The sequence below is a fragment of the Nanorana parkeri genome, unplaced genomic scaffold, assembly GCF_000935625.1.
Source record: "Nanorana parkeri isolate BGI_ZX_2015 unplaced genomic scaffold, ASM93562v1 scaffold1182, whole genome shotgun sequence".
In the NCBI taxonomy this organism is placed as follows: Eukaryota; Metazoa; Chordata; class Amphibia; order Anura; family Dicroglossidae; genus Nanorana; species Nanorana parkeri.
The window spans coordinates 485,334-509,777 of record NW_017307450.1 but is presented as its reverse complement, the minus strand read 5'-3'; the positions used below and the strand labels follow the sequence as shown (position 1 = coordinate 509,777).

At 41.2% G+C, this 24,444-nt stretch overlaps 1 protein-coding gene across 1 annotated transcript; it reads right to left on the bottom strand.

The window, feature by feature from the left end:
• Positions 1-2,606: 2,606 nt before the first annotated feature.
• AANAT (aralkylamine N-acetyltransferase) lies at positions 2,607-14,138 on the bottom strand. Its single transcript, XM_018568405.1, has 3 exons — positions 13,946-14,138; positions 5,190-5,344; positions 2,607-3,131 (listed from the first exon to the last, which is right to left on the bottom strand). The coding sequence occupies exons 1-3, from the start codon at positions 14,085-14,087 to the stop codon at positions 2,826-2,828; spliced, it is 603 nt and encodes a 200-aa protein (XP_018423907.1). The 5' UTR covers positions 14,088-14,138; the 3' UTR covers positions 2,607-2,825.
• Between the last annotated feature and the right edge of the window lie 10,306 nt (positions 14,139-24,444).

The following is a 24,444-nucleotide window of genomic DNA, read 5'->3' as shown; positions in this document are numbered from 1 at the left end:
TGGCCACCTATTAAAAAAAAAAAAAAAAAGCTGGATGGAAAAAAGCGTGCGATGCATGTCATGTGACCAGCCTTAGCGTTACAAAGGTCTCCCTGCAGCATTAGGCCTCATTCACACGGACATACAATGGATTATCTAGCAACTGTAAATGCCAAATCATTTTTTTTAATTTTTTTTTTACAAAAGTGGTTTTCTTTTGCAGTTTTTTTCTTTTGTATTTTTGCTTTTTAAGTCCAAAAGTGAGCCACATAAACTTGATTGTTCTTTTGTATTTGTTATTTATCAGTGAATGCTTTTATTTAACATACTCTTAAAACACCCCCCTTCTCCTCTGTGCTCTTTGTTAGGAAGTTTTGTTTCCCTTTAGGCCGGATTCACGTATTCACGCTTAAAAACGTTTTCCTCCACGTTTACATGCGCCTATATTAGTTATACGTGTATTTATAAGCAGATTGTGATACGTTGAAGTCAATGGACAAAATGTGGGTACAAAGTTTTTTAAGCGTTTTCTATTGACAATATGGGGCCAATGAGCTAAGATCTGCCAAAAAGAAGCTCATGTTCTTTTTCTGGTGACAAGCGTTTTGCTTATTGTGACAAAACACTTAGGTGTGTACAGGGGCCATATGAATGAAAGGGACATTTTTTTCTGTGAAACTTTTGGTCAGGCTGAATCCGCTGTGACAATACGCTCAGTGTGAACCAGGCCTTAGTATCGCACAGCAAGGAGCGCAACTTGTTGAAGGTGGGTTTTTTGGCATGGTACCCACATGTCTCTTTCCTCTAACTTAAATCAAACCTAGTTACACTGTTAGGGGCGCCTTTCCTGGTGCAGATTTATTTCAGATAAAAGCAATAATAGATGCGAATCATACTCACAAAGGTCGACATGAATGAAGCATTGTGTGTGAATACATGGACCAAAGTAAAAGCCAGTGACAGCTGCACAGCCAAGCCTGTGTACCAGCAGGGTAGGCTGTGATGACGCGTTTACGGGAGTCACGCCCCCTTCATCAGATCTTCATTCCCCAGATTTTGCAGTCCCCCTGGCTGGTTTGGGGCAGCGTCCTGCAGATCTCACACCACATCACTTTTTTCAATCAGTCTCTGCACTCTTTTACAAAAATTTGTGTTTTTTTAACCCTGGTGGAGCAGTCCCATTTTGCGCTTTACAAGCCCTTTAACCTCCCTGGCGGTCTGATTATTATTTTTTCCTTTTTTTGTTCTATTTTGTTCCGTTTTTTTCTTTGTTTTGTTGTTATTGTTGTTATTTTTACTTTTGAAATTCCCGCCGATTCCGCCCCCTTGCGACGCTTGCAAGAGACGGAACCCGGAAGATGGATGCCGGCATCGGCCGGGGGACACAGCGCAGCTCGAGGGACAAGGTAAGTAACGCTATGCTGTAATCCCGAGTGTGGCTCGGGGTTACCGCTTATGGTACTGAAAATTAACCCCGAGCCACACTCAGGATTACCGCCAAGGAGGTTAATTTAGTTTTAATATGTCGTTTTTGATTATTTCTTGTAGTTGTGTTACAATTTGTAATTGCTGGACTTCCTGGATTGGTTTTAGGTAATATTATTTCCCCACTGTCCTTTTATTATCCTCTCCCCTGTTCAGCCCACCTCTATACCCTGTACCCGTATTTGTTCCTGCTCACTATACATTAACTTCTCTTCAGAAGATATTTCTACACACATATTGGGCATACTTAGAATTACACCACAGATTCTGCTATTTCTCCCCAGTATGGAGATACCACACGTGTGAGACTTTTTTGCAGCCTAGCCAATTCCAAGGAGCACCTTCAGGATTTCAAGGGGTGTTAATTACCCATCTGATTTCCTGACTACCTATCCCATTTTTGAAAGCCCTGGCGTTCCAGGACAGAAGAAACACCCAGAAAATATCTGGCACTTGTAGAAGAGTGGATGACACTGGTACTGGCAGTCCCCAAAGCAACAGTTTGCTGCATTCTATTGTCAGTTTGTTGCCCCATAGTACATTTTTGTAGATGTATCTTGTATGAAAAACGGAGCTTAAAATAAGACAAGCATAAAAAAGCCAAAAAACAAACAGAAAATACATATTTATTGTGACAGTGAATTGATAGGGATTTGTACAGTGAAATTGGGAAGGAGGAGAGTGACATTTTATACAAGAGGTACACAGGGACTTAATTTCCCTTCAGGGGACTCAACTGATGTAAATTACCAGATTTGAAGAGTATATAAACCCCAAATCTGTTTCCCAGTATGTTTGGCATCATGTCCCACTCTATAACATTTTCTTAATCAAATAGTTCTTTGTGAATCTGTTGCAAAGTTTCTTACTGAGAGATCCTACCAGTACCAGCACTTCCTGTTTGAGGCTGACAACTCACAATTAGCAGCAGCCCCCTTCAGTTGGCTTCGGGATGCAAACCAGATCTATGGGATAGGCAACCCAACTGATATCTAAACGAGTTTGCACGGCAGGCTGACGACACTACTGCTAATTATGAGGCAGTAACTTAGCGTTGTCATCCTGCAACAGGAAGTGCTGTTACTGGCAGGATCTCCAGGTAAGAAACTTTGCAACACATGCACAAAAAATTATTTGCTTGAGAAAACTACACAGTGAGGCATTATGCCAACCGTACTAAAAAAATTGATTTTGGCTTTACATACCTTAAGCTTTCGATGAATGGAATGCTAAGGACAGCCCCTGCGATGAGTTTATTAATCCCTTTGGTAGCACAGAGGTTGAATCATATTGCGCTGCAATGTGTGACAACATTTGATAAGCAAAGGAATTAATGGCCTTGGAGTTTGAAGTGAAGGGGGCTAGCATCCACTATTTCTACGCATAAAGGCATGGCCTCTGACCGGACACTGCATCTCGATAAAAGCCATGGGTCCGACGGTAATGTCACATGGCCCCACAGCTTTGAAGCCACATTTGGAGTAGAAGGGAACCAAAAAATCTTCGCACATGAGCACGGCCCGCCGTGCAAAAGGCAGACAGCGCAGGTATTGCAGGTAACGCCACAGCAGGATGGAGCCCTTGCCTTGTTGCCGGAATGTGCGATGTACGGCAAGGACGTGAATGTGGACAGAAGAACCGTGGGGCTTGTGCAGGGTGAGGGCATCCTGTAGAAAAAGAGACAACATATGTAACTGGTTGATGATTATGGAAACATAACAGAAGCAAATCATTACTAAGGAAATTTCAAATTTCATTAAAAAAAATTTAAAGGTGCCAATTACCAATGTATACTGCCACCATGAACTTTTTAGGTAGCAAACAAAGACTGGCAAGTAATCAGTGTACAAAAATAAAGGATAGCCCTGCTAAGAACATTCCATTTTGCCCCAGTCTCACAGCACCTGATTAACTTGCATCAAATCAATATACAGAGTTTCACTGGACAAATAAGCTATGCAATTATTTTTAGAAATCAGTGTCACAAGACCAGAAGAAGGCTAGAACCCATATTAGGTTTTTTTTTTTATTATTGCTGTCTGTATTCCTGTTGCATTTCCTGTCGAATAAAACTGTGACAATAAATGAAGAGACATCTCCCTAACCAATAGCAGTATAAACTTGACAGGGATCTTAATCTATCCCCACTCTTTAAAAAAAAAAAAAAACATGGCTAGACATACATTTTAAGTCAGACCCCAGGACATCCCCTTTTGGATGCCTAATCTAGCCTCACAGAGAAGCCATTTCAGGCTGTCAATCCCAGCCCATGTGTCAAGACACCTCTGCCCATCATGTAACAGTCAAATGCCACTTCCCATATAAATCGTGACGTTTAGTCTACTAAGGCTGCACATTGTGGGTGGAGAAGGAGAGCATGTGACAGCTGATGGAGCACATTGTAAGGGTACCATTATGTTTACATGCTTGGTGGAATGGCAAGGTTTGCTTTAATGTTAAAGTGCAATTGGTTATAACTAGAGATGCACCGAAATGAAAATTTCAAAACCGGAACGAAACCAAAATAAAAAAAAAATGTAAGGCCGAAACCGAAAATGTTTTTTATTTTAACTTTTTCCTATTGTTCGAATATTTTATTTTTTATAAACGTTTTAATTTTTTTATATTTATTTTTATTTATTGATTCATTTTTTTTTACTTTACTTTTAGGGGCTTCAGGGAAATATCAGGGGTCTAAACAGACCCCTGATATTTCCCATTTAAAATAGAAAAAGAGATTGAGGACCCTGAGTCCTCAATCTCTTTTTCTGCAGCCCCTGTTATAAGTGAACAGGAATCCTCTATACCGAGTCTTCCTGTTCTTTCATAACATGAGAACATTGTGTGTTTACTATAACCACAATTATGAATGAACAGGAGGTGATGTAGATTACTTCCTATTCATTCATAATTGAGGATATATTAACCATACTATGTCTTCAATTATTTACAAACACTCAGCGATCACTGATCACTGATCACTGAGTGTTTGGGCCTCGCTCACTTTCCTGACACGCTGTCACAGCAGGCTGAGCGAGCGGAGCTCAGCCTGCTGTGACAGTGCTGACTGTCTTTGCCCACACATCACTGTGCCGATCTGAGATAGGAGGCTGAGCGGTGTGGGAGGAGAGACGCCGGCCGCTCACAACGCTCTCCTCCCGCTTCGCTTGGCAGCCTGTCACAGTTTCTCTCCTCCCCGCTGAGACACAGAGCAGTGCCCAGCGGCGAGGAGAGAAAGATGGATGCACCGCTGTATCGGCCAGAAAATTGCACTTTCGGCATGATGCCAAAAGTGCAATTTTTTTGCCGATATGTTTTGGCGGCCGATTTATCGGGGCATCCCTAGTTATAACCCTCCCTTACTCTATCCAAAACTACAAATAAACGTTTTGGCTTCAATTCTGTTTTAATGAGCTTTCTGTTTCAGTTTGAAGCCAGCTATGATTTTTTTAAACGTGATAAAAATCTTAAATGTTGCTTATATGACCATGCCAAGATAGTGGGCTTTCTGTATACTATGGGCCATATTTATAAAGCAGCGAATGTGACATTCACCAAACATTTACGGCAGGTGAATCAATGGCTAATTTAAACAACGTGAGACATAGACTCTTTCCTCCAGTTTTGTAACTCTGAAGTCAAAGATGGCATTAAATGTCCTCTGTAAATGCTGACTGGCCAACGAAATCATCCACAGCATCCTATACTCTCCTCATCATTATTACCTGACTGAGCTTGTCCTGATCCCATAAGGAGCCGATAATAAATGCCACAAGTCTCCCCTCTTCAAACCATCCCAGTGACAGCTCGGGGCACAGGGTCAGGAATTGTCGAACTTCATCCAGATGAAGGGGACATTCCCCGGACACAGATATAAAGGCTGGAAAGACAGAAGCAAACATGAACATTTCACGCATCTTAAATAAAATGAACTGGTTAGGACAGAAATATGGGGGCTGCCAAGGCCAACTTGGCGTTTAAAGAGACAGACATCAGAGTTGTCATCCTTCACTACCTCATAAGTTAATGAGCTGGAAAAAGCATAAAATATCAACCCTTTTTTAGCCATCCTAGTGTCTATGTAAATGTAGAAGTTGGCTGCCTGAATCTGATTGATAGTTCAACTTTGTGGAGATTCACCTGAGCTCTGGTGATTTTTGGCTTCTGCCTGCTGTTATTATTATTATACAGGATTTATATAGCGCCAACAGTTTGCGCAGCGCTTCACAATATAAGGAAGACATTACAATCACAATACAATTCAAGAAGTGATACAATGAGGAGGTAGCTGTGTGGGGATGAATTGTTTGAGCTGAATTGTTGGGGAGTGTCCCTGGCACTCCCCAACAATTCGACCATGGGAGGTCAGTCTTCCCCTGATCCTCCTGCATGGCAGGGGATGATGTTTGTTTGGTCCTCTTAGGCCTACTGATTGAGGAGGGTGACCATGTGCTTGGACTAAGGCCTGGGTTTGAGGCCTAGTATGTGGAGTGTGGGGATTAGGATATCATGTAGGAACCTCAGTCTGAATAAGTAGCCTGAGAAGCAGTGCAGAAATGTGGTCTTTGACTGAAGAATGGTGACTCTCCAAGGAGTCAGTTTCTGGACCATTTAGTATCTCACAGCCAGGAGATCATTTCCCAGAATGCCAGGTCAGCTTCGCCAGGTTCACTATCAACCTTTCCAGGTTATGGCCCTGTTGTCCTTTTGTTCTGTTCGTTGTGGCTTTCTGTTTCTGCTTTTCTTTCTGCTCCCTGTTCTTGCTTTTTTTCTTCTTCCCTTTCCTGATTGCCCACTGGCTTCCAGCTCTCACTGCTTGAAAATTCTTTGTTCCAATAGCACGTTTACAAATTGGCTCCCTGAATGTAATTTAATTTAATCACCCCAAAAAGTGATGTCAGATATTATACTATATGCACAAACAACATGCTCAAATAGTCTTTCTGCTGGAGACCCATTTTAAATCTACGTCAGTTCATGTGGTGCCTACAAAACACTTTTGAAGTTGGTTCCTGAATAATGATCCTATGAGGAACAGACGAGGAGTGGCAATGGAAATCCGTCCCTCTTTGCCTTTTAATTTCATCCAAGAGATTTGGGATTCGGAAGGCAGATACTGTATGTGCTGGTGAAATGTCGGATATTTGGCCACGTTTTTCCCTTTCATGCCTCCTTTCTGATTATGCAGATATGGTTTTAGACCCTGCCCTCTGGTGAATGGGAAGCCTTGAATTGTGTTATTGTCTTGAAAAAGTGAAATCCCTGCAAATATCTTCCCTGTTTTTGGACATTCAAACCCTTAAACAATCCTACAAGAAGGGCCATAACCCTGCAGATTATCCGTCTCTACTGCTCAAGCAGAGGGGGCTACAATCGCTCCTTGATCAATCATACGTCAAACATTGAGACTGTTTGAATAGACTTATTCATGAATATGGGAACAAATGTAGCAGGTTACTGGCTACATCCATTCGGATTAAAAAAAATCTCGCACATTTATCTCCAAAATGCAAACTTCCCGAGGCCAGGGGGAGCATAATGCTTCAAACGTTGCAGGGACTTTTCAGGACTATCACTCGATTCTTTATAATAATTCGTCCCATCCTCCCTCTACATCTCCACTAACTGTCCTGGCCGATCCACCTCCTCTTGTGGCCTACATTGAGGTCACTATATTGCCCACTTTTCTGGATTCTGTGCTACCCTCTCTTTTTACTCCGTTCTCTACTTTGAAAATACGGCAGGTTATTATTTCCCTTTTTCCCCAAGGAGAAAAGCCCTGGACCAGATGGATTAATAAATGCCTTTTATGAAATGATTTGTGGAAATCTTATCTCCTGTTTTCACAACTGCATTCAACACAATTTCTGATATCTGTCTCTTTCCCCCTCAGGCCTCAGGACCAGGTAGCTCACATTCTGTCCAAGGTAGGGACACCCCATTGTGCTCTAGGTTTCACCCAATTTCTCTGATCAGTACAGATCTGAAAATCTTTGCTAAACTTCTCTCAACAACTGCAGCCCCAATTTCCGTCATTGATCCACCCAGACCAGGTTGGGTTTGTCCCATTCAGATCGGCCCAGGACGACACAATTCATACTGTCTCTCTTATAGACTTTGCTGTTAAACATAAACAGTCATTGTGCCATATGTCTGTTGATGCCGAAAAGACATTTGACAGACTGGATTCGACTTTTTTTTGTCATTCTCAGATAAATTGGTGTGCCTTGCTCTTTGCTAGAAATGATGAAGACCCTGTATGACCAGCCATCAGCTTGAATTCTGATCATTGAGATCCTATCAGATATGGTGTTTATTCACAACACATAAGGAATGCCTCCTCTCTCCACTCCTATATGTTCTGGCCATGCAACATCTGGCAAGGGCCATCCGTGCAAACCCATCTATACAGGGTGTACCTATAAGTGACCAACACCATAAGGCAGGTCTCTATGCAGATGATCTGCTTCTATATGTTTCCAACCCTAGGATAGCGCTCCCCTCTATACTGCAGAAATTCTAAATCTTTAGTTGATTAAGTACTTTAAACACGCACAAATTGGTAGCTTTGAATATAACCATGCTACCCTCCGAGCACAGTTTCCTTTCAGCGTCCTTTCCCTTTCAGTAGGCCCATGGTTCCATCAAATATTTGGAGGTTCACCTTTCTTAAGATATTTCTAATCTCTATGCTCCTAATTATGTCCTGTTCTTTCAGGAAACTATACTCAAGCTGAAAAATCGGATAGGGGAACTCTGCTTCACATTTGTTGGTCGTGTCCCTTGGTATTTCCCTTCTGATCACAGGTTTTCGAGATATATGAAAGGGTTGCGGGCCTCCAACTTCAACCAAAATCAGAAGTTGCCGTTCCCTGCTCCCGGGTTCTCTCTCCGTGAGCAGCGAGGATGGTGATTCCATGGCTCTGGAAATCAACTCTCCCTCCCTCTGTTAAGGAATGGATTGATGAACTTTATTAACTGCAACACATGGAGGAACTGACAGCACATCTTCACAGACAATTTGAGCAATACATGTTTGCACTGACTGATTCTCTATATGCTGTTTGTATAATGTGTATTGCATATACCTAGTAGTGACTATTCTCACCTTTTGTTTACTCTCTGTTCTTGTTTAAAACTAATAAACTTTTATTATTGCAAAAGGTTCAGTATCTGTAAAGGTTGAAAAATAATTGTTGTCTCTTTTCTAGAGTCTGCAAGCCCATGGGCATCCTGTGCCCTAACCCGCTCTTCCAAAGTTGCTAAAAAAAATTCCCTGATGATCAGATTAAATGGCTGGTTCAGCAGCTAACTACTTGGTAAAGCAAGGGCCCAGGTGACAGTTTCAACTCCTGCATCTATAAATACACAATGAAGCATCTATATTTATATTCTCACGGGTTCGCTGTAGATTGCCTTGTAATACCTTCTAAGAAATCTAGACCTTATTTATAAGTGTCTGGAAGAAACACAGGGGCAGCTTTTCTGATTATTCATTCTTCTTTGCACGCGGTTGTATAACCAATCTGTGGTAATTTGAGTTACCAATATTTTGTTGTTTAGTTTTTTTTTTTTATCAATCTTTTTATAAACGGAAGTTTACATTTCCATTGGATCCAAGCTATCAAAGAAATAGTATTAACCACTCCTACACCTCTATAACCTTTATGCACCAAAGCAATGTTTGGAAGACATTAGTATACGTCCTCCTGACCCTTAAGAGGACTATGGGAAAAAAAATGTTTTCCCTATAGTTTGCTTTTAAGCATAAAAATGCCATTGAAAGTGTTTGTTACATCTGTTCGATATTTGCAATAAAATCCTGATCCTGCAAGATATCTTCTGAACTGATAACTTGTGGTATACTCTGCTGACTGCTAACTGTTAGCATTGTTTGCAGCTCTCTATGTGGACTACAGGACACCTTTCACCTATGTTATAGAGAAGAAGAGAAAGGGAGGTGTTCCTATCCTAGAGAGACAACACTGCTCCTCCATAGCTACAGTACAGCGTGTGAGTGTTGTCACCCTAGGACAGGCAGTGTTGAAAATAAAGAAGGACGATAAATTAGAGGAACATGGAAGCATCCATTGTGTATGTCACAACACAGTGTGACAGCAGTTTTACTCTTTCTCTATTTTGTCCAATACAAAAAAAAAAAATGCCAGGAGTGACTTTTAAAGATTTACTGTGCAAACATTCCATTTCTTTTAATTTGTTGGTCGAGGATTACAGCATACCAGTGTTGCTGCCATATGTTTATAAAATGCTGTGTAGCTTTCATCTGCCTGTAATGTTCTGCCACTCTAACCTTGCAAGGAAACATATTAACAGTATTCAAGTGGTGCCTGAATGTATATATAGTGGCGTATAAATAAAGCAGATGATATTGATCACACTCTCACAGAACGTCCTCGGTGACGAACTGTCAGCACTGCCATGATGTGTCTCGACTGGACAGGTTTACTGCCAGCAGCAATGTACATACAGCTGTCATCAGAGTCATTAAACAAGATGTATTGACTGGCTGATATTATATAGTGAACATACCGACATCTGTGTTTGAAATGTACTGCATATAACAAGCAATGGCCAAGCAACATCATAGTAAGTCTTTCGTACTAATAATAAGTGCAATTGGCAATTACAGTTTTGTCTTCCTCCAACAAAGTTCCACAAATACCAGTTATACCTGCCAGTAGTCCACCTAATGCAGCTTCCTGTGATGGAGTGGCAACAATGCGGCGCTGCTGCTGAATTCAGAGCAGAGTTGATACTCACGTGTAGGCTGATTACACTACAGTGGGATGAGAAGATGTTGATGATGTTGCTATAAGCATTGTCATTGCTAATTCACAAGATTATAGCCCGTCATTCAACACCTGGCCACACCTAGTCCTGCCCACTGCTTTCTAGACTGACAGCACTGCCTCTGTTACTGAAACCCTCCCAGTGTGAGCTGCAGTGTCTGGGACGGGAAGCTTATGAGACACAAATTAAGGAGCATTTGGCCCAGTCCAGGGAAAGGAAAGTAAAGTTTTTTGTTTACTTTATAAAGCTTGTGCATCACAAAATAACTATATTAAGGACTGTCATACAGGAGCCTTTATATGTACTTTAAGATTTTGTTGAGCAACAGTGAGAATTTTATTTTCCTCGAAATTTTGGTAAATTGGTAGAATTCTGTTATTTTGGCAAAATGCATTGGAAGCAGAAAGGAGGGAGAAATTAGAGCTTTAAAGACCTCTGAGGGCTACAGAAGCTCCTTTCAACTATGCAGGACCTGTTCTTCTGCCAAAATGAATGACCCACTGAGAGCAACAGCATTTTTGTCATGTGGCTTGACAAAGGGGGCAGAGACCCTGAAATTTCCATAGCGACCTCAACTACCTGGAAGTAAGGCTCATTCTGAGCTGCAGGGATGCTGCCCCTCAGTATCATTTGGCAGGCCAGTCACTTAGTGGAGAGCTAGGAGCCCCCCCTCTCCCCCATACATACAACCCTGCCGCTGGCCATAGAGGGCTGTTGAATTCCATCATCTCCCCAGGCACTTCAGGCATTTTCACTTTTCTCGAATTGTGAGTGCAATATTTCTGTTCTTATTAAACTTTGTGAGTTTTAATGCATGAAGGTCTTTTGCACCCTTTGTTGTTCTGCTCTTTACCTTGTCCAGTTCTCTTTATTCTTTATTCCAAGACTTGTGTATTAGAGGATTTTGTTTTGTTCACTATGTTGCACTCCTAACAACCATTTATCTGAGGACTCTGAAGTGCAAGTTAAACTGTTTTTTTTTTTCATATTCTCTGGGATTTTATACAAAAATGAAGAGCAGCAATTTTGTGCTATTTTGCGAACAATCATTTATAAAATTCTCTAAGCCGGCTCTGGGTATTTTTTGTTTTACAATATAAGCATGATTTTAGGAACAAAATGTGCAAATAGTTACTTAATAGCAACAGTTTACATTTCTGTGTAAGTTTAAAAAGTGGTATTCAATTTTCTTGGCATCCATTAAATGTACCAATTGTGTAATAAAAATTTATTTTAACCAGTTAAGCACCAGAATAATTTTTACATTTTAGCTAAGGACCTAATAATGTGGCAATAACTTTATCACTTTTAGATGAGAGGTATCTATAGTGGGGAATTGATCAAAGCTGGAGCAGACAGAATCTGGAGCAGTTGTCAATGGCAACCAAGCTTAACTGAACAAAGTGAAGATAGAAGCTAACCGGTTACTATGGGCAACTTCTCCAGAATCTGTCTGCTCCAATTTTGATCAATTCCCTCCATTATCTACTTTGAACAAGCAAAGCTTTCTTTTGGTGACTTATTTAATTTCCTATTAAAGGCAAAAATAAGTAAAACAAAACAAAACTACATTTTCACAGTTTGACCAGGGATAATTACAAAACTAATGTTACCATCCAGTGCAAATCTTATTCTGCAATTTGCCGCATCTATGACCGATAGGGATGCACAGATACTTTTCAAGTACCAGTGGCGATACTTGGCATTTTCATGAGAACTACCAGGGCTGCAGCGGTTGCAGCTAGGACCTGGCTCTGGCGCTCCACCACTGTCCTGATATCATTAGTCTGTATTGTTTTAGAAAAACTGTCACATGACAATAAACAAAAATGTATCAGTACTCGTACTTGTAAGTACTCGGCAAGTACCAGTACTCGTACTCACAAAACTGGTATCTGTGCATCCCTTTATTTATATTTATAAAAACAAAATCGTACAGTAAAACAGAGATGTACAAATCCCAGGAGCTCCGTGTGCTCCTTACACATGACACCGGCCTCCTAACTTTTGAATTTTTCTCTAGTGTAGTCTGGGAACTCAAAAGTATCGGGACATGTACTCGTACTTGTACCGAGTACTGTACTTGGTATCTGTGCAACCCTAATGACCGAGATTGTATTTTTGGTACAAAGTGCACATTTATTTTTAAATTAAATGAAGGTGTTCTTTTAAATGTGAGATTGTAGTCCATCACGGGAGGGAGCTTGGGGCGGTGGCTACTGTACAACACACACAGGAACCATAGGCAACAGAAATAGCCACTCTAGAAGGAAGGACAAATTATGAGATGATTTGGGGATCTACAACTGAGTGATACACAAATAAGCTACTGCATTGTTACTAGTTAAGGTACTTGAGTGCGTTTTTAAGGTTTAACTCCTGAGTTTAGTGTCACTTTAATAAGGGCCTAAGGCACCTTTCACATAGGCGGCGGCCATTCCAATCAACAGGGGATCCATTAACAGAATTTCCTATTAAATCAGAAAGGATTAGATGTCACTTTTGTGTCTGTTCAGTTTTCTCCTCCATCTTGTGATGGAGGAAAAAAAAAAAGTACCTTAACTGCCCCATTTTAAGTCTATAGACAGGCGGGTGTAAACAGGCATGCATCCACTTACATCCTTTCACCACCGATCCATCACATTTAGGTCCAAAAAAGGGAAATCTTTTCCGTTTTTGTTTTTGGGACCTAGACGGATTTAGAGGTAATGGGATGTAAATAGATGTGCATCCATTTACATCTACCGGCCCAGAGACTAACATTGAGCTTCCAAACAGGTCCAACGGAAAAATTGACAAGTGGATCTGATTGGAACAGCCGTGCAAAAGAAGCGTGATAGGAAAATACTTTGTTTAGAAAAAAAATACACCTTTCTTCTGTTGTCTGTGTAATTAGCTGCAGCTGACAGCCACATCTAACTACAATGTATCAACATTAATTTACATCTTAAAGGAGAACTATGGGGTCAGTGTTTTTCCCCATAGTTCTCCTAAGTGTCAAGGGAGGACATCAACCAGTGTCCTCCCGTGACGCAAAGCTCAGTATATCACGAGCTACAGCTCGCGGTATACTGAGACAGCCGCTGCCGGGACGGATCACGACATTACTGTCGAGATCCACCCAGCTGCATGATTGACAGCTGGCTCTGCCTATCTAGAGGCAGAGCCAGTTGTACCCGCCCCTCCCCCGTCCGTTCCGCCAGTCAGCTCTGGAGGATCGGAGCAGGGAGGGGGGAATCCCTGCAGGGAGCCGTGAGTGACAATCACGGCTCTCTGCAGGGACATGATCGAGAAGTGAGCGAGCGACGGTATGTGTTCGCTCACTTCCCGATCTTTTGAGCCGACGTGTGACAGTTTAATTGTCACACGTCGGCTCGAACTATGAGGTTGAGTGAAAGTCACTCACCTCATAGTTCTCCTTTAACAAGCATTAATTGAACCACCAGTATTTGACAATGGGTGAGATAAAAGAGCTGCTGATAGCAGCTCTGCAACATACATTGAGACCCTGGCTGTCCAAGCAGCTACTTACATTGATATGTACTCAGTTGGGAAGGACTACAGTCATTTGCACATCAATATTACTCTTTACACTGCCTAAATAATTCATCCATATATACCTGTAATGGCCCATATTAAAGTGTAATTTTTCCATAATCGCGGCACTTACCTTCTCTCTCTATTTCAAAAACACTGACTGCGTCTTCTGGAGAAAGGCAACGGAATTCACTGGCAGGCAGTGTGTGCCGTCTCTGGTGAGGTGACCGAATGTGGATTGGTTTCATGAACGGTACTGCATTGAGGACGGACATGGCAGCCTCTAGGTCTCCCTTTCGCTCTCTTTCTCAGACTCTGTATCAAGCAAAAAAACAGTTGAAGGTGAGTAAGTACCTGCTCAAACATGCTTTATAAACAGCGGTTCAGTGACTCACACTTCAGAGGGCACAACAGTGTCAGAAGACAAATTCACCATATCTATTTAAAAATCCATTGTAGCCTATGAATATTCAAATACATTTCCAGCCTATAATTTTAAAGCATGGGTGCATTTTGTTCATTTGTATAATAAGGGTATTATCAGCATGCATAATGCTTACAGGAGGATAAATAGTATAATGTTTTGCTAATTCCACCCCAGGTGGACACCTTTCCTATAGCAAATATATTTGGAAAATTTCTATTTGAGAAAACAAGGCTTATACTTTCAGACTCGAGGTATGAATTGGTTCACATGTTTATGAATTTAGAGATGTATTTTTATTCAATTCAAAAGACAGCTTACGTTTTGCAAGTGTATTATTGTTTAAAAGCCTATGAGCAGTGTTGTAAAACACTGTGGGGTTGATTTACTAAAGCAGAATAGACTCTTCACTTTGGATGAATATCCAGGAAATATTCCCTTAGCTTAGTGAATGTGGTGAACATTCATTTTGCAAAGAATACCCGGTCACGTGCATGGAGAATGTAAAAAAAAAAAGTATTTTTGCTTGCACATGATTGGATGATGGAAGTCCACAGAGCTTCACCTCATTCACTAAGCTAAGGGAAAAGTCTAGGGATGCACCGATGCCGATACTTGTAATGGTATTAGTGCCGATACTGAGTATTTGGGTGAGTACTCGTGCTTTCCTGAATGCTCTGTTACTTACCCCTGATACCGGAAATTCCGGTCAGAGGGAGATTTCCTCTGACCGGCAGTGCCGCGAGGGAACATGGAGCAGACATCTCAACCAATCAGGAAGCCGGGCGACGGGTTATGACTCGCCGCCCGGCTTCTTGATTGCCTGGAAAGCTGGCTCCATGCTAGCAGAAATACCAGTACCGGTACTCCGTATCGGCGAGTACCGAAATATAAATATCGGTACTCGATACTGAAAAACCGGTATCGGTGCATCCCTAGAACAGTCCCTTGCAAAGTGAAGAGCCTATTTGCCTTTAGTAAAATCAGCCCCTTTGAGTCCAGGGGGGTTGATTTACTAAAAAAACAAGAGCCTGCTCCCTTAGAAGCGCATGCTAACTTTACAAACTGAATGTTTGATGAGCCTAGTAAATAAAGTATAGCTGTACTTACTGCAATTATCCAATCACGTTCAAGCAACTTTTTTTATTTCCATTTGCACATAATTGTAATTTAAAATCAGTGCACCTTATTTGCTGAACTCATTGAATGTCCACTTTGCAAAGAGAACAATCTTTAATAAAACAACCCCAACAACTTCACCTCCCATGCAACCAATCTTACTTACTATAGGTAATGATAAACATAATTATTTTAACAACTGTTGGATGATGCCAAAGCCAACATCAACTAACGCAAAAGGTTTTCTAGCCTGCACATGTGTAAACGTACTCACACTCATTTTAGCAGGTGAGGTGGAGTTTAGATAGGCTTGAAAAGAAGTGTTCATGTATAACATGGCTGACAGTTTAGTGGACATAGCCCCTGGAGGTGCGCCTGGGTTCACAGTACTGCTGCACTAAACAGCACTTACACATCACTACGTGAGCGCCCTTCAGTGCCACCACAAGAAGACAAAGGACACATGGTGTCACCAGATTGGCAAAAAAATAGTTGGAATGAAATAATAAAAAGGTGCAGGGAGGGGGCGGGAAGGCTGGATTGCTACTGTGGCAGACACCATGGGGTTGATTTACTAAAGGCAAATAGTCTGTTCACTTTTCAAAGGAATTTTCCCTTAAATTAGTGAATGAGGTGAAGCCCTGCTGACTTCCATCGTCCACTCATGTGCAATCAAAAATACTGTTTTAACATTTTTGGTTTGGAACAGAAATTCTATCCAATTTAAAAAAAACAAAAAAAAACTTTGCACATATATATCATTAGCATGTTTCATGTTTTTAGTTAGTTTCATTTCATCTTTTGCCTGCACTTGGTTTCAAACCCCTATCTTGTCAGCTCTTCAGAGTAAATCCTGCTAACATATTATTATAAGCTGGGAAAGTGAATAGATGTCTGTGTCATCAGGGATTAGCTAACTGACTTAAAGACTACTTTACCTTTTCTTGTAAGCCAAGTCTCTGCTTTTATGTACAAGAGGAACTCATACAATAAACTCACATGCAACTTATTCTACAAATTATTTTCATTTGAAAGCTTAAGGTGATTGTCTTAAATACTGTAATAGGACAAGGACCTCTTACCCATCTTGTTTTGAATTGTATTGTGTAACTGTAATGTCTTCCTTATATTGTAAAGCACTGCACAAACCATTGGTGCTATATAAATCCTGTATAAGAATAATAATGATGATGATGATGATAATAATAATGATATTAGCTCACCTAAATACTGTGTCCCAACCTCAATCAATCAGACAAACTGACTTTAGCTTTATAGTGGAAGTCTGAGTATGGTTGAATGCTATTGAGCTATTCTTACAGTATTTAAAGTGAGCTAATTTTCCAGGTTCTAACCTTTAAATATAAATGTCTGCCATTTGGTATAGTGTGTTTTGTTATGCTTCCTTATATATTTTGTCACATTACCTTTAACAAATGGACGATCTGCATATAGTTTTGCCTCACAAAACATGAAACCACTCAATGAAAACCAAGCAAAACCACTGCAAAGCATATTATAAAGCAAATAGCTAAGAGCGTAATTCCCACCCGTACATTTAGTATTCAGCTAAAAATGTGATTTTCCTATATTGGCCTCATGCATAAAACATTTTCCGGAGATAAGTGAAAATTTGAAATGCGGCTTTTGTTTTATAATAGCATTTGCTACATTGGGGAAAATAAACATATCAGCAACCAAAGCAACCCATCCACAATGCTAATTGTGGCGTACAGTGAGTATCCCAAATACGTCAGGATTGAGATACTGTTATTAATAAAATTGCTATGTAGAGGAAAGGTTTATAAGGGAACATTTGTGAAAGAAGAAATTAAAGGAATGCTTTGCAGAAATTGTATTGCCAAAGCTTTATGGAAAGCAAAATAATAAAATAGCATGATACGTCAAGGGGCAAAAGGGTTTCAGTCCTAAGGATTAGAGCCTGGATTAATGTATTGAAGTAGCATATCATTTAAAAAATCATTTTTGCACCACTTATAAGAAAATTGAGAATAACGGCTTATAAAATTCACTATTATTTTGTATATACATTTTGTGGAATTTTGTAAGTTAGTATTTCCTATCACATAATGCACTCTTATTTATAGTTTACTTCGTTATTTTAAGTTTCCCACAGATGCATACCTTTACATTACCATTACAAATATATAATCGAATATCTGTTCAATTTTAAACTGGTTTTCTGAGACATATTTGTGCCCATTCCAATAGTGTCCTTAGAAATACACATCACACATATATAAAAAATATTTGTTTTAAAACTACATTTAGGCAATTCAGCCCTTCTAATCACCAAAATATAAGACAAAATGATTTTAAGATTTTTTTTTGCAGAATAAATAAACATGAATATATATGTGAGGTACAGATTTTCCCTTTTCAGTAATAAATAGGTATGAAGTTATAATTGCTATGGTTAATATGAGTCATTAAGCTGGCAACAAAATGATGCTGTGAGCCTTTTAAAATGCATCCAGTTATCCAAAAAATATTAACAGTTCCTGTCAAAATAAAACAACATTGTTGTATTAGAAGTGAGGGGTTTAGATTCGTAAGTGGAGATAAGATAGAACTTTTATGTATATTTTATTTTTATAACTACTTTGTTGCATCATTTGTACCTCTTCCCCGATAACATTGCTTACCTGGGTTCAGCACTGACCTTGAACAGACAGCTCCTAAGCAGGGGCCAGGCAAAAGCTAAAGCAGTCTGGAGCAGCCAGTTGAATGGGTGTCCCTTGTGTCCACTGATCCGCTGAGCTGCCTGCTTATGACATCTTCTGAATTAAGTTGTTTATCACTCACGTGACTCCTATGAAGGGTTTAAGTTTTCACTGGTGACAGGCAGACAGAAAAAGGTACCACCATTCCTCTGCCTATGATTTTTTTGGATTGGTTTGAAGTTACCTTCCCAGTGGCATATGACCAGCTAGTATTTCGCTGTGGATTCAGATCTTTCCATTAACTTTTTTTTACTAGTAAGTAATACATTATTTTCAATATAGTTAATTTAATGTGAAGGCTGGTGTGATCTAATCTTCATCTGTTTGTGTGCAGTGGCACCTCATCATTGCAGCATTGGGGCTGCCTGGTTTGAATCCCAGTCAGGACACTGTTTGCATGGTGTTTGCATGTTCTCCCTGTGCTTGCATGGGTTTCCTCCAGGTCCTCCGTTTTCCCCACACACTCCAAAGACATGCTGGAAGGTTAATTGGCTTCAGTATAAATCAGCCCTGGTATGTATGGATGTGGGTTAGGGACCTTAGATTCTAAGCTACTTGAGGGCAAGGGCTGATGTGAACCAGGGACATGCGGTCAGGAGAGACAGGTGAGACAGAGCCTCACCTACTATTATTGAAGAAAAAACTGTCAGCTTTAAGTCTGAAGCTGACAGATTTTTCTCCATTCACACATCCTCCCTGCTGTGTAACCTGTTATGGACGGAGCACTGCCTGTTAATTACAGGCGGCGCTGCATCTGGCTTTTGATAGCTAAGTTAGGTTACACAGCAGCTTACATTGATCTCGGTGCCTCACCAGTGATGAGCAAGTGAGGGGCAGGGCGGCTCCTCCCTGTCTCCTCCCTTCTCCCTGTCTCCTCCCTTCTCCCTGTCTCCTCCCTTCTCCCTCCCTTCACATATAGCTTGGTGACCAGATTGGGGGGCGGTGGGCTGGGGTGGAGTATCAGTGGGCTGGGGTGGGCAGGTGGAATGCCTCAAATAGCACGCACCATACTGCACGTCCCTGATGTGAACATGCAGTATATATGCACTGTGTAAATTGTTGGCGATATATAAACAACAAACAAGATAATTAGATTAAAATGTCTTTGATAGAGAAGGGAAGGTTTGTCATGCTTTGCTGCTGCCTGTGTCCCGGTTAGTGAGATTTACCATCACTTCCTGCGGTGGCAAAGAAGACAGAGATAGCAATAAAACACTTTGTTTCTGTTAGTAGCAGAAGGAAGGGATAGAAACTGTCCGTCTGTTGTTATCTCTTTGGTGTCTCTTTTCTCCATTTGTCACCAGAACAGGAAGTGAGGGGAAATCTCCAAATAACAATTGAACCCCAAAAGAGGTTCTAGCTTTCACAATCTTTCCAAAACTAAACAAAGAAAATGTTTTGGATGAAGTTTAACTCTAAAGCAGATCTCCAGGCAAATCAAATCTTAACCCTTACAGTGGAGCTACCCTCGCACTGCAAGGGTTAAATGCTCTTTTTGTCTAGGAAGCTAAAATAACAAAGTTATACTCGCCCGATCCCTCAGAGCCGGCTTGATTTTAGAACACTCACTTTAACCTCGCTGCCCCTCCACTCCAGCTGTCTTAGGTCCAGTAAGTCATCATGTTCAATACAGTGTATTGGACATGAGGAAGCTGAGTAAAAAGGAGATCTGGAATGAGATTTGGTGATGTCATTACTGTGCTGCTCCTTTCATTAGTCCCTTCTCACCATACCCTAAAAGAGGAGCTTCACTCTACCCTAGGGTTGCCACCTGTCCAGGATTCACCCAGACAGTCCAGGTTTTGAATGCTGTGTCCGGGTTTCATGGCAGCAGAAACCCGGACACAAGATGTCAGACAGACAGGGGCAACCAAAATGAAGATAGGGGCTACTGGCCCCACACTGAAAATAGTCTCAACTGTGATATTTACATATGAATGGGTGGCGCTATTTACATAGGAAAAAAATGCCTGCGTGTTGCTTGAGTGTTCAGGTTTCGCTTGAAGAAAAGGTGGCAACCCTACTCTACCCACCTAAAAAATAAAATTCACATCTCTAGCAACTGTCCATTCTAGAAAATACAAAAACATCATACTTACTAGCCCATAGAGTCCAGCATTGTCTTCCTCACAACTTCACAAGTTCTCTGCTCCAACTCTGCTCCTTCACCACCATCCTGAAAGATTCCACACATGCACAGACACACCACGGGTCTCTGGCATGTCCCAAAGACTTAGCAGAAACCCCCTGCGTGTCTGTGCATGTGCAGAGAAGTCGGTGGTCTCACTTGCAGAGACCCACAGCATGTCTGTGCTTGTGCAGAGAACGCAGAAATCTCACATGTGCAGACATGCCATGGGTCTCCATCTAGTCTTGAAACCTGAGGCAGTAAGAGGAAGAGAAAAGCTAATTTAAAATGGTATTCACTGTTAGACTATCAGAGGTGAATGTCTGCTTTAATGGCTATAATGGTTATTTGCTCATTAGTTTATCAGCAAAGGCCAGTTACCCAAAGTTCATGTTAGTGTATATAAATATAATAAAGCACCATTCCTGTAGGAAAATTAAGAAAAGTCATACTATTTTTTGTTCAAAAAAAGAGTTCTTATCCTTAAAGTGGACTTGAACTTGAAAATAATCTTTGTTACAGAGATCATTTCAAAATGCTAACTGTGCATAAGCAGTATCCTTGTGTACCTTTTGTCCTAAATTCCTCCTGAAAATGAGCAGAACATGTCCTGGAATGTGATGGCACCTAGGCACTCCTAGTACCTAGTGCTTAGAAGGATAGATAGATAGATAGATAGATAGATAGATAGATAGATAGATAGATAGATAGATACTGTCCTACAGTGAACGTTGTGACTTCATCCCCTGGGCTGAACGGAAAAAATTAACGCGATTCCTCCATCAACGCTAACAGTGTGTCAATCGAGGAATCGCCACTGTTTACATTGTATTCTGACAGAATACCCCATCAGAGCGGGCAGCTCATTGGCTGCTGGCTCTGATCGTACAAAATTTTTCCAGCCGGCTACTTCAATCAGCTGATCGAGGAATGCCGGTTGAAAGGAAGCCGACAGACCCACACATATGGCGAATTTTGGTCGGTACATTAAAAACTGGCCGAAATGTAACCAGTGTATGGGCACCTTAAGACAGGAAGTGTGTTAGTGGTAGGATCTCCAGGTGAAAAATAAGGGAAAAAGTCTGAAACAGAAAACTAATGCTGCCTTCTCATCTATGAATTGGTATGCTTAAATATATTACCTTGTTTTTATTTGGTTTAAATACACATGGGGGCCATTTATAAATATTTTGCCCAGCCATATGCTGGGCAAATGTTGATCGCACCACATTCCCGCCACTAGATGGAATTCAGGAGCAATTCTTATGCTTCTCGGCTCCATCTGTTGGTAAGAATTCCATACAAAGGGCATTCGCTCAGCACATGGCTGTGTGTATAATTTATAACTGAAAAAGGTTGATGATGGGGCTTATGTACGGAAAGTGTGTTACGGAACATTTTTTGTTTCCCATAGCAGCTAATCATTTTCTAACAGTGATTTGTGCAGTGCGGAGTTGAAAATTGGTTGTTATGGACAAGTTAGCACCCTTTTCATTATCCGCGTTGTCCTGCTAAGCAAGGGAGTGCAATCTGTGGTTCCATGTTATCAGCTATTTTAAGAAGACAGAAAGCTCTCTATAGTGTCCTTTAATTGGATTAACAGGAGAAACACAGCTGTGTGTAGTTAGATATCTTCCTACAGGATCATCAGGTTTAGAACTTCATCCCAATACGGGCCTCACATGTCAATATGTCTGTATATATAGTTAGCCTTCTATACTAAAATATATACTGGTACCATTCTATAACTAAAAATATAAATACAGTTTAGGTCTGGCACACTCATTCTCTATTGGGCCCCATCACCTCATATGGTTTCAGTTAGGGCCACATTAAAAAATAATGGTGATGCCTAAAGTATTTATGAACCCAATTACTGAAATCTCATATAAGCTTTAAAATGTTAAAGTAATTTCAAAAGTCATTTTCAATATTTTAGAATCTGCAGCTTTTTTAAAATGTTACCTCGGATCCTGCCATAAAGGTCCTTGTTCCTTTCATAGGGTGCCCTTCTGTTTCTATCTCCTAACTATGCTTCTGTGTTGTCACCCTGTCACTTGGGCTTCCAGTGGAATCTACAAGCGGCCGTTTGAACACACATTGCATAGGTATGGTCCACTGTTGCCACCATCGGAAATATTGTCATAAAGAATTCCTTCCAGCCATAGCTGGAGTGCACGTGGGCAAAAAGTGGCTGTAAAGAGGCTGCATGAAAGAAGTAATTACCTTTTTGGTAACTTTTTTATTTATTAGATAGTAGATATATGGCGGGAAAAAACGAAAGTTTAATTGTACTTTAAAGTGACATTAACTACCTCCCGGCCAGCCGCTGTGTATACACGGCCTGCCGGGAGCTTCTTGGATGTAACTGGGCGTGTATACACGTCCTGTTACATCCGCCCGGCGCGCGCGAGCGGGAAATCCCCGCTATTTGAAAAGAGGCAGCGATGCCCGTTAATATACAAGCTATCCGCCGGCTATAGAGCCGGCGTATCGCTTGTATGAAGCCCCGAGACGTGCGCCCCCCCTCCGCGGCTCTACCCCTCCCGCTGTCAAGCTGGTCCCGGGCTCCGGTGTGAGCCCGGGACCAGCATAGTGCCTCTGTCACAGGGGATCAGAGGGAGCTCGGTACACGAGCTCCCTCCGGTCCCCTCTCCGCTGTCAGAATGCGGAAGTGTTGTATATTACATCACTTCCGCATTCTTGTGTCACTCTCCAGCTTCAGATGCTGGAGAGAAGCTGATGAAGCAGATCTCTGCTTCATCAGCTTCTTCAGGGGGGTCCTAGGTGACATTAGGGGTCTTGGAGACCCCCTGATGTCTCCATAAAGAGGACCTGTCACCTCTTTTGCTATCACATAAGGGGGTTTCTCAGCCCCCTCTGTGATAGCAATAAAGTTAAGTGAAAAAAAAAAATAGTACAAAAATTTAAAGTTTCCCCCCCAATTTTTTTAAAGTTACACAAAAAAGAAATAAAAAAAACAATTTTTTTTTTAAAGTCCCCACCCCTACATACACGCATGTAAACATGCGTAAGGTGCGCATACCTGCGAAAACGAAGATTGCACCCATTACGCCGCACATGTTACATATCGCCGCGAACGTCGGAATGAGAGCAATAGTTCTAGGACCATCAATCACTGATAACACTAAACTGATGAGCGGTAAAAGCTTTTAAAGCGTCGCCTATTGCCAATTTTGGGTATGCTAGTTTTTTGCGACTTTGCGAGTGCGCGCAATTTTTACGCTTGACATGTTTGGTGTCTATTTACCCGACGTGACCCCGTCTTTTATATTTTACCAAAAAAGTGGGTAATATTAGTTGTTTTATAGCATAATGTAAAAAAAACTTTTTTTTTCTCAAAATTTTCAGTAATTTCTCCTGAATATAGTAAAAAATAAAACCCGCAGTGGTGATTAAATACCACCAAAATAAAGCTCTATCTGTCCCCAAAAAATGGTATAAAATTCATTTCAGTACAGCGAAGACGGAATAAATGTCAGTCAAAGTACTGCAGCGCTGAACACTGAAAAATGGCCTGGCCAGGTAGGGGATCTAAACACCTGGTCTTCAAGCGGTTAAAGTGAATTTTTTTTTTCACCTCACCCCAACGTTAATTAAAGCACTTGCCTTAAATGATGTCTCTTAATCCGATCTTCTTCTTTCCTGATGTTTTCAGGCTTCTCTCCAGCGCTGTGGTGGGTGTCCGATCCAGCGCTGACTCCTCTGGGCTTGCTGGCACTACCTGTCCTACGGTGTCAGCATGCGGGTGCGCACGTCCATAGACTTACCTTGTGTCCCTCCTTGAGTCCCGGCCGAAATTGTGAACTGTGCCTGCGAGCGCCCCAAGATCCTTTGTGGCCGCCCGAGAATTTTCACATTTTCGGACGGGAGCACGTGGGGAAAACACAGGTAAGTTTAAACCACTGTTAAAGCGTTTTGTTCGTAACTTTTTGCATATATCTACTGCTTACATAGTACCAATACGGTACGCAGAAGCAGAGACAGGGACAGACCAGCCCAGCAACTTGTGGGCAGCAAGGTACAAAGTGGTAGGCAGCAAACCTAGCAAGGAAACGTGTTGGAACAAACAGCAACTGAGGAGAGCCATAGAAGATTCATGGGATAAAGAGGGTCTGAATCAGATGCAGGATCACTGGATACAACTGAAGATCTTTCCTCTGGCAGCACTAGGAGAGTTGGATTGCTGCTCTCAC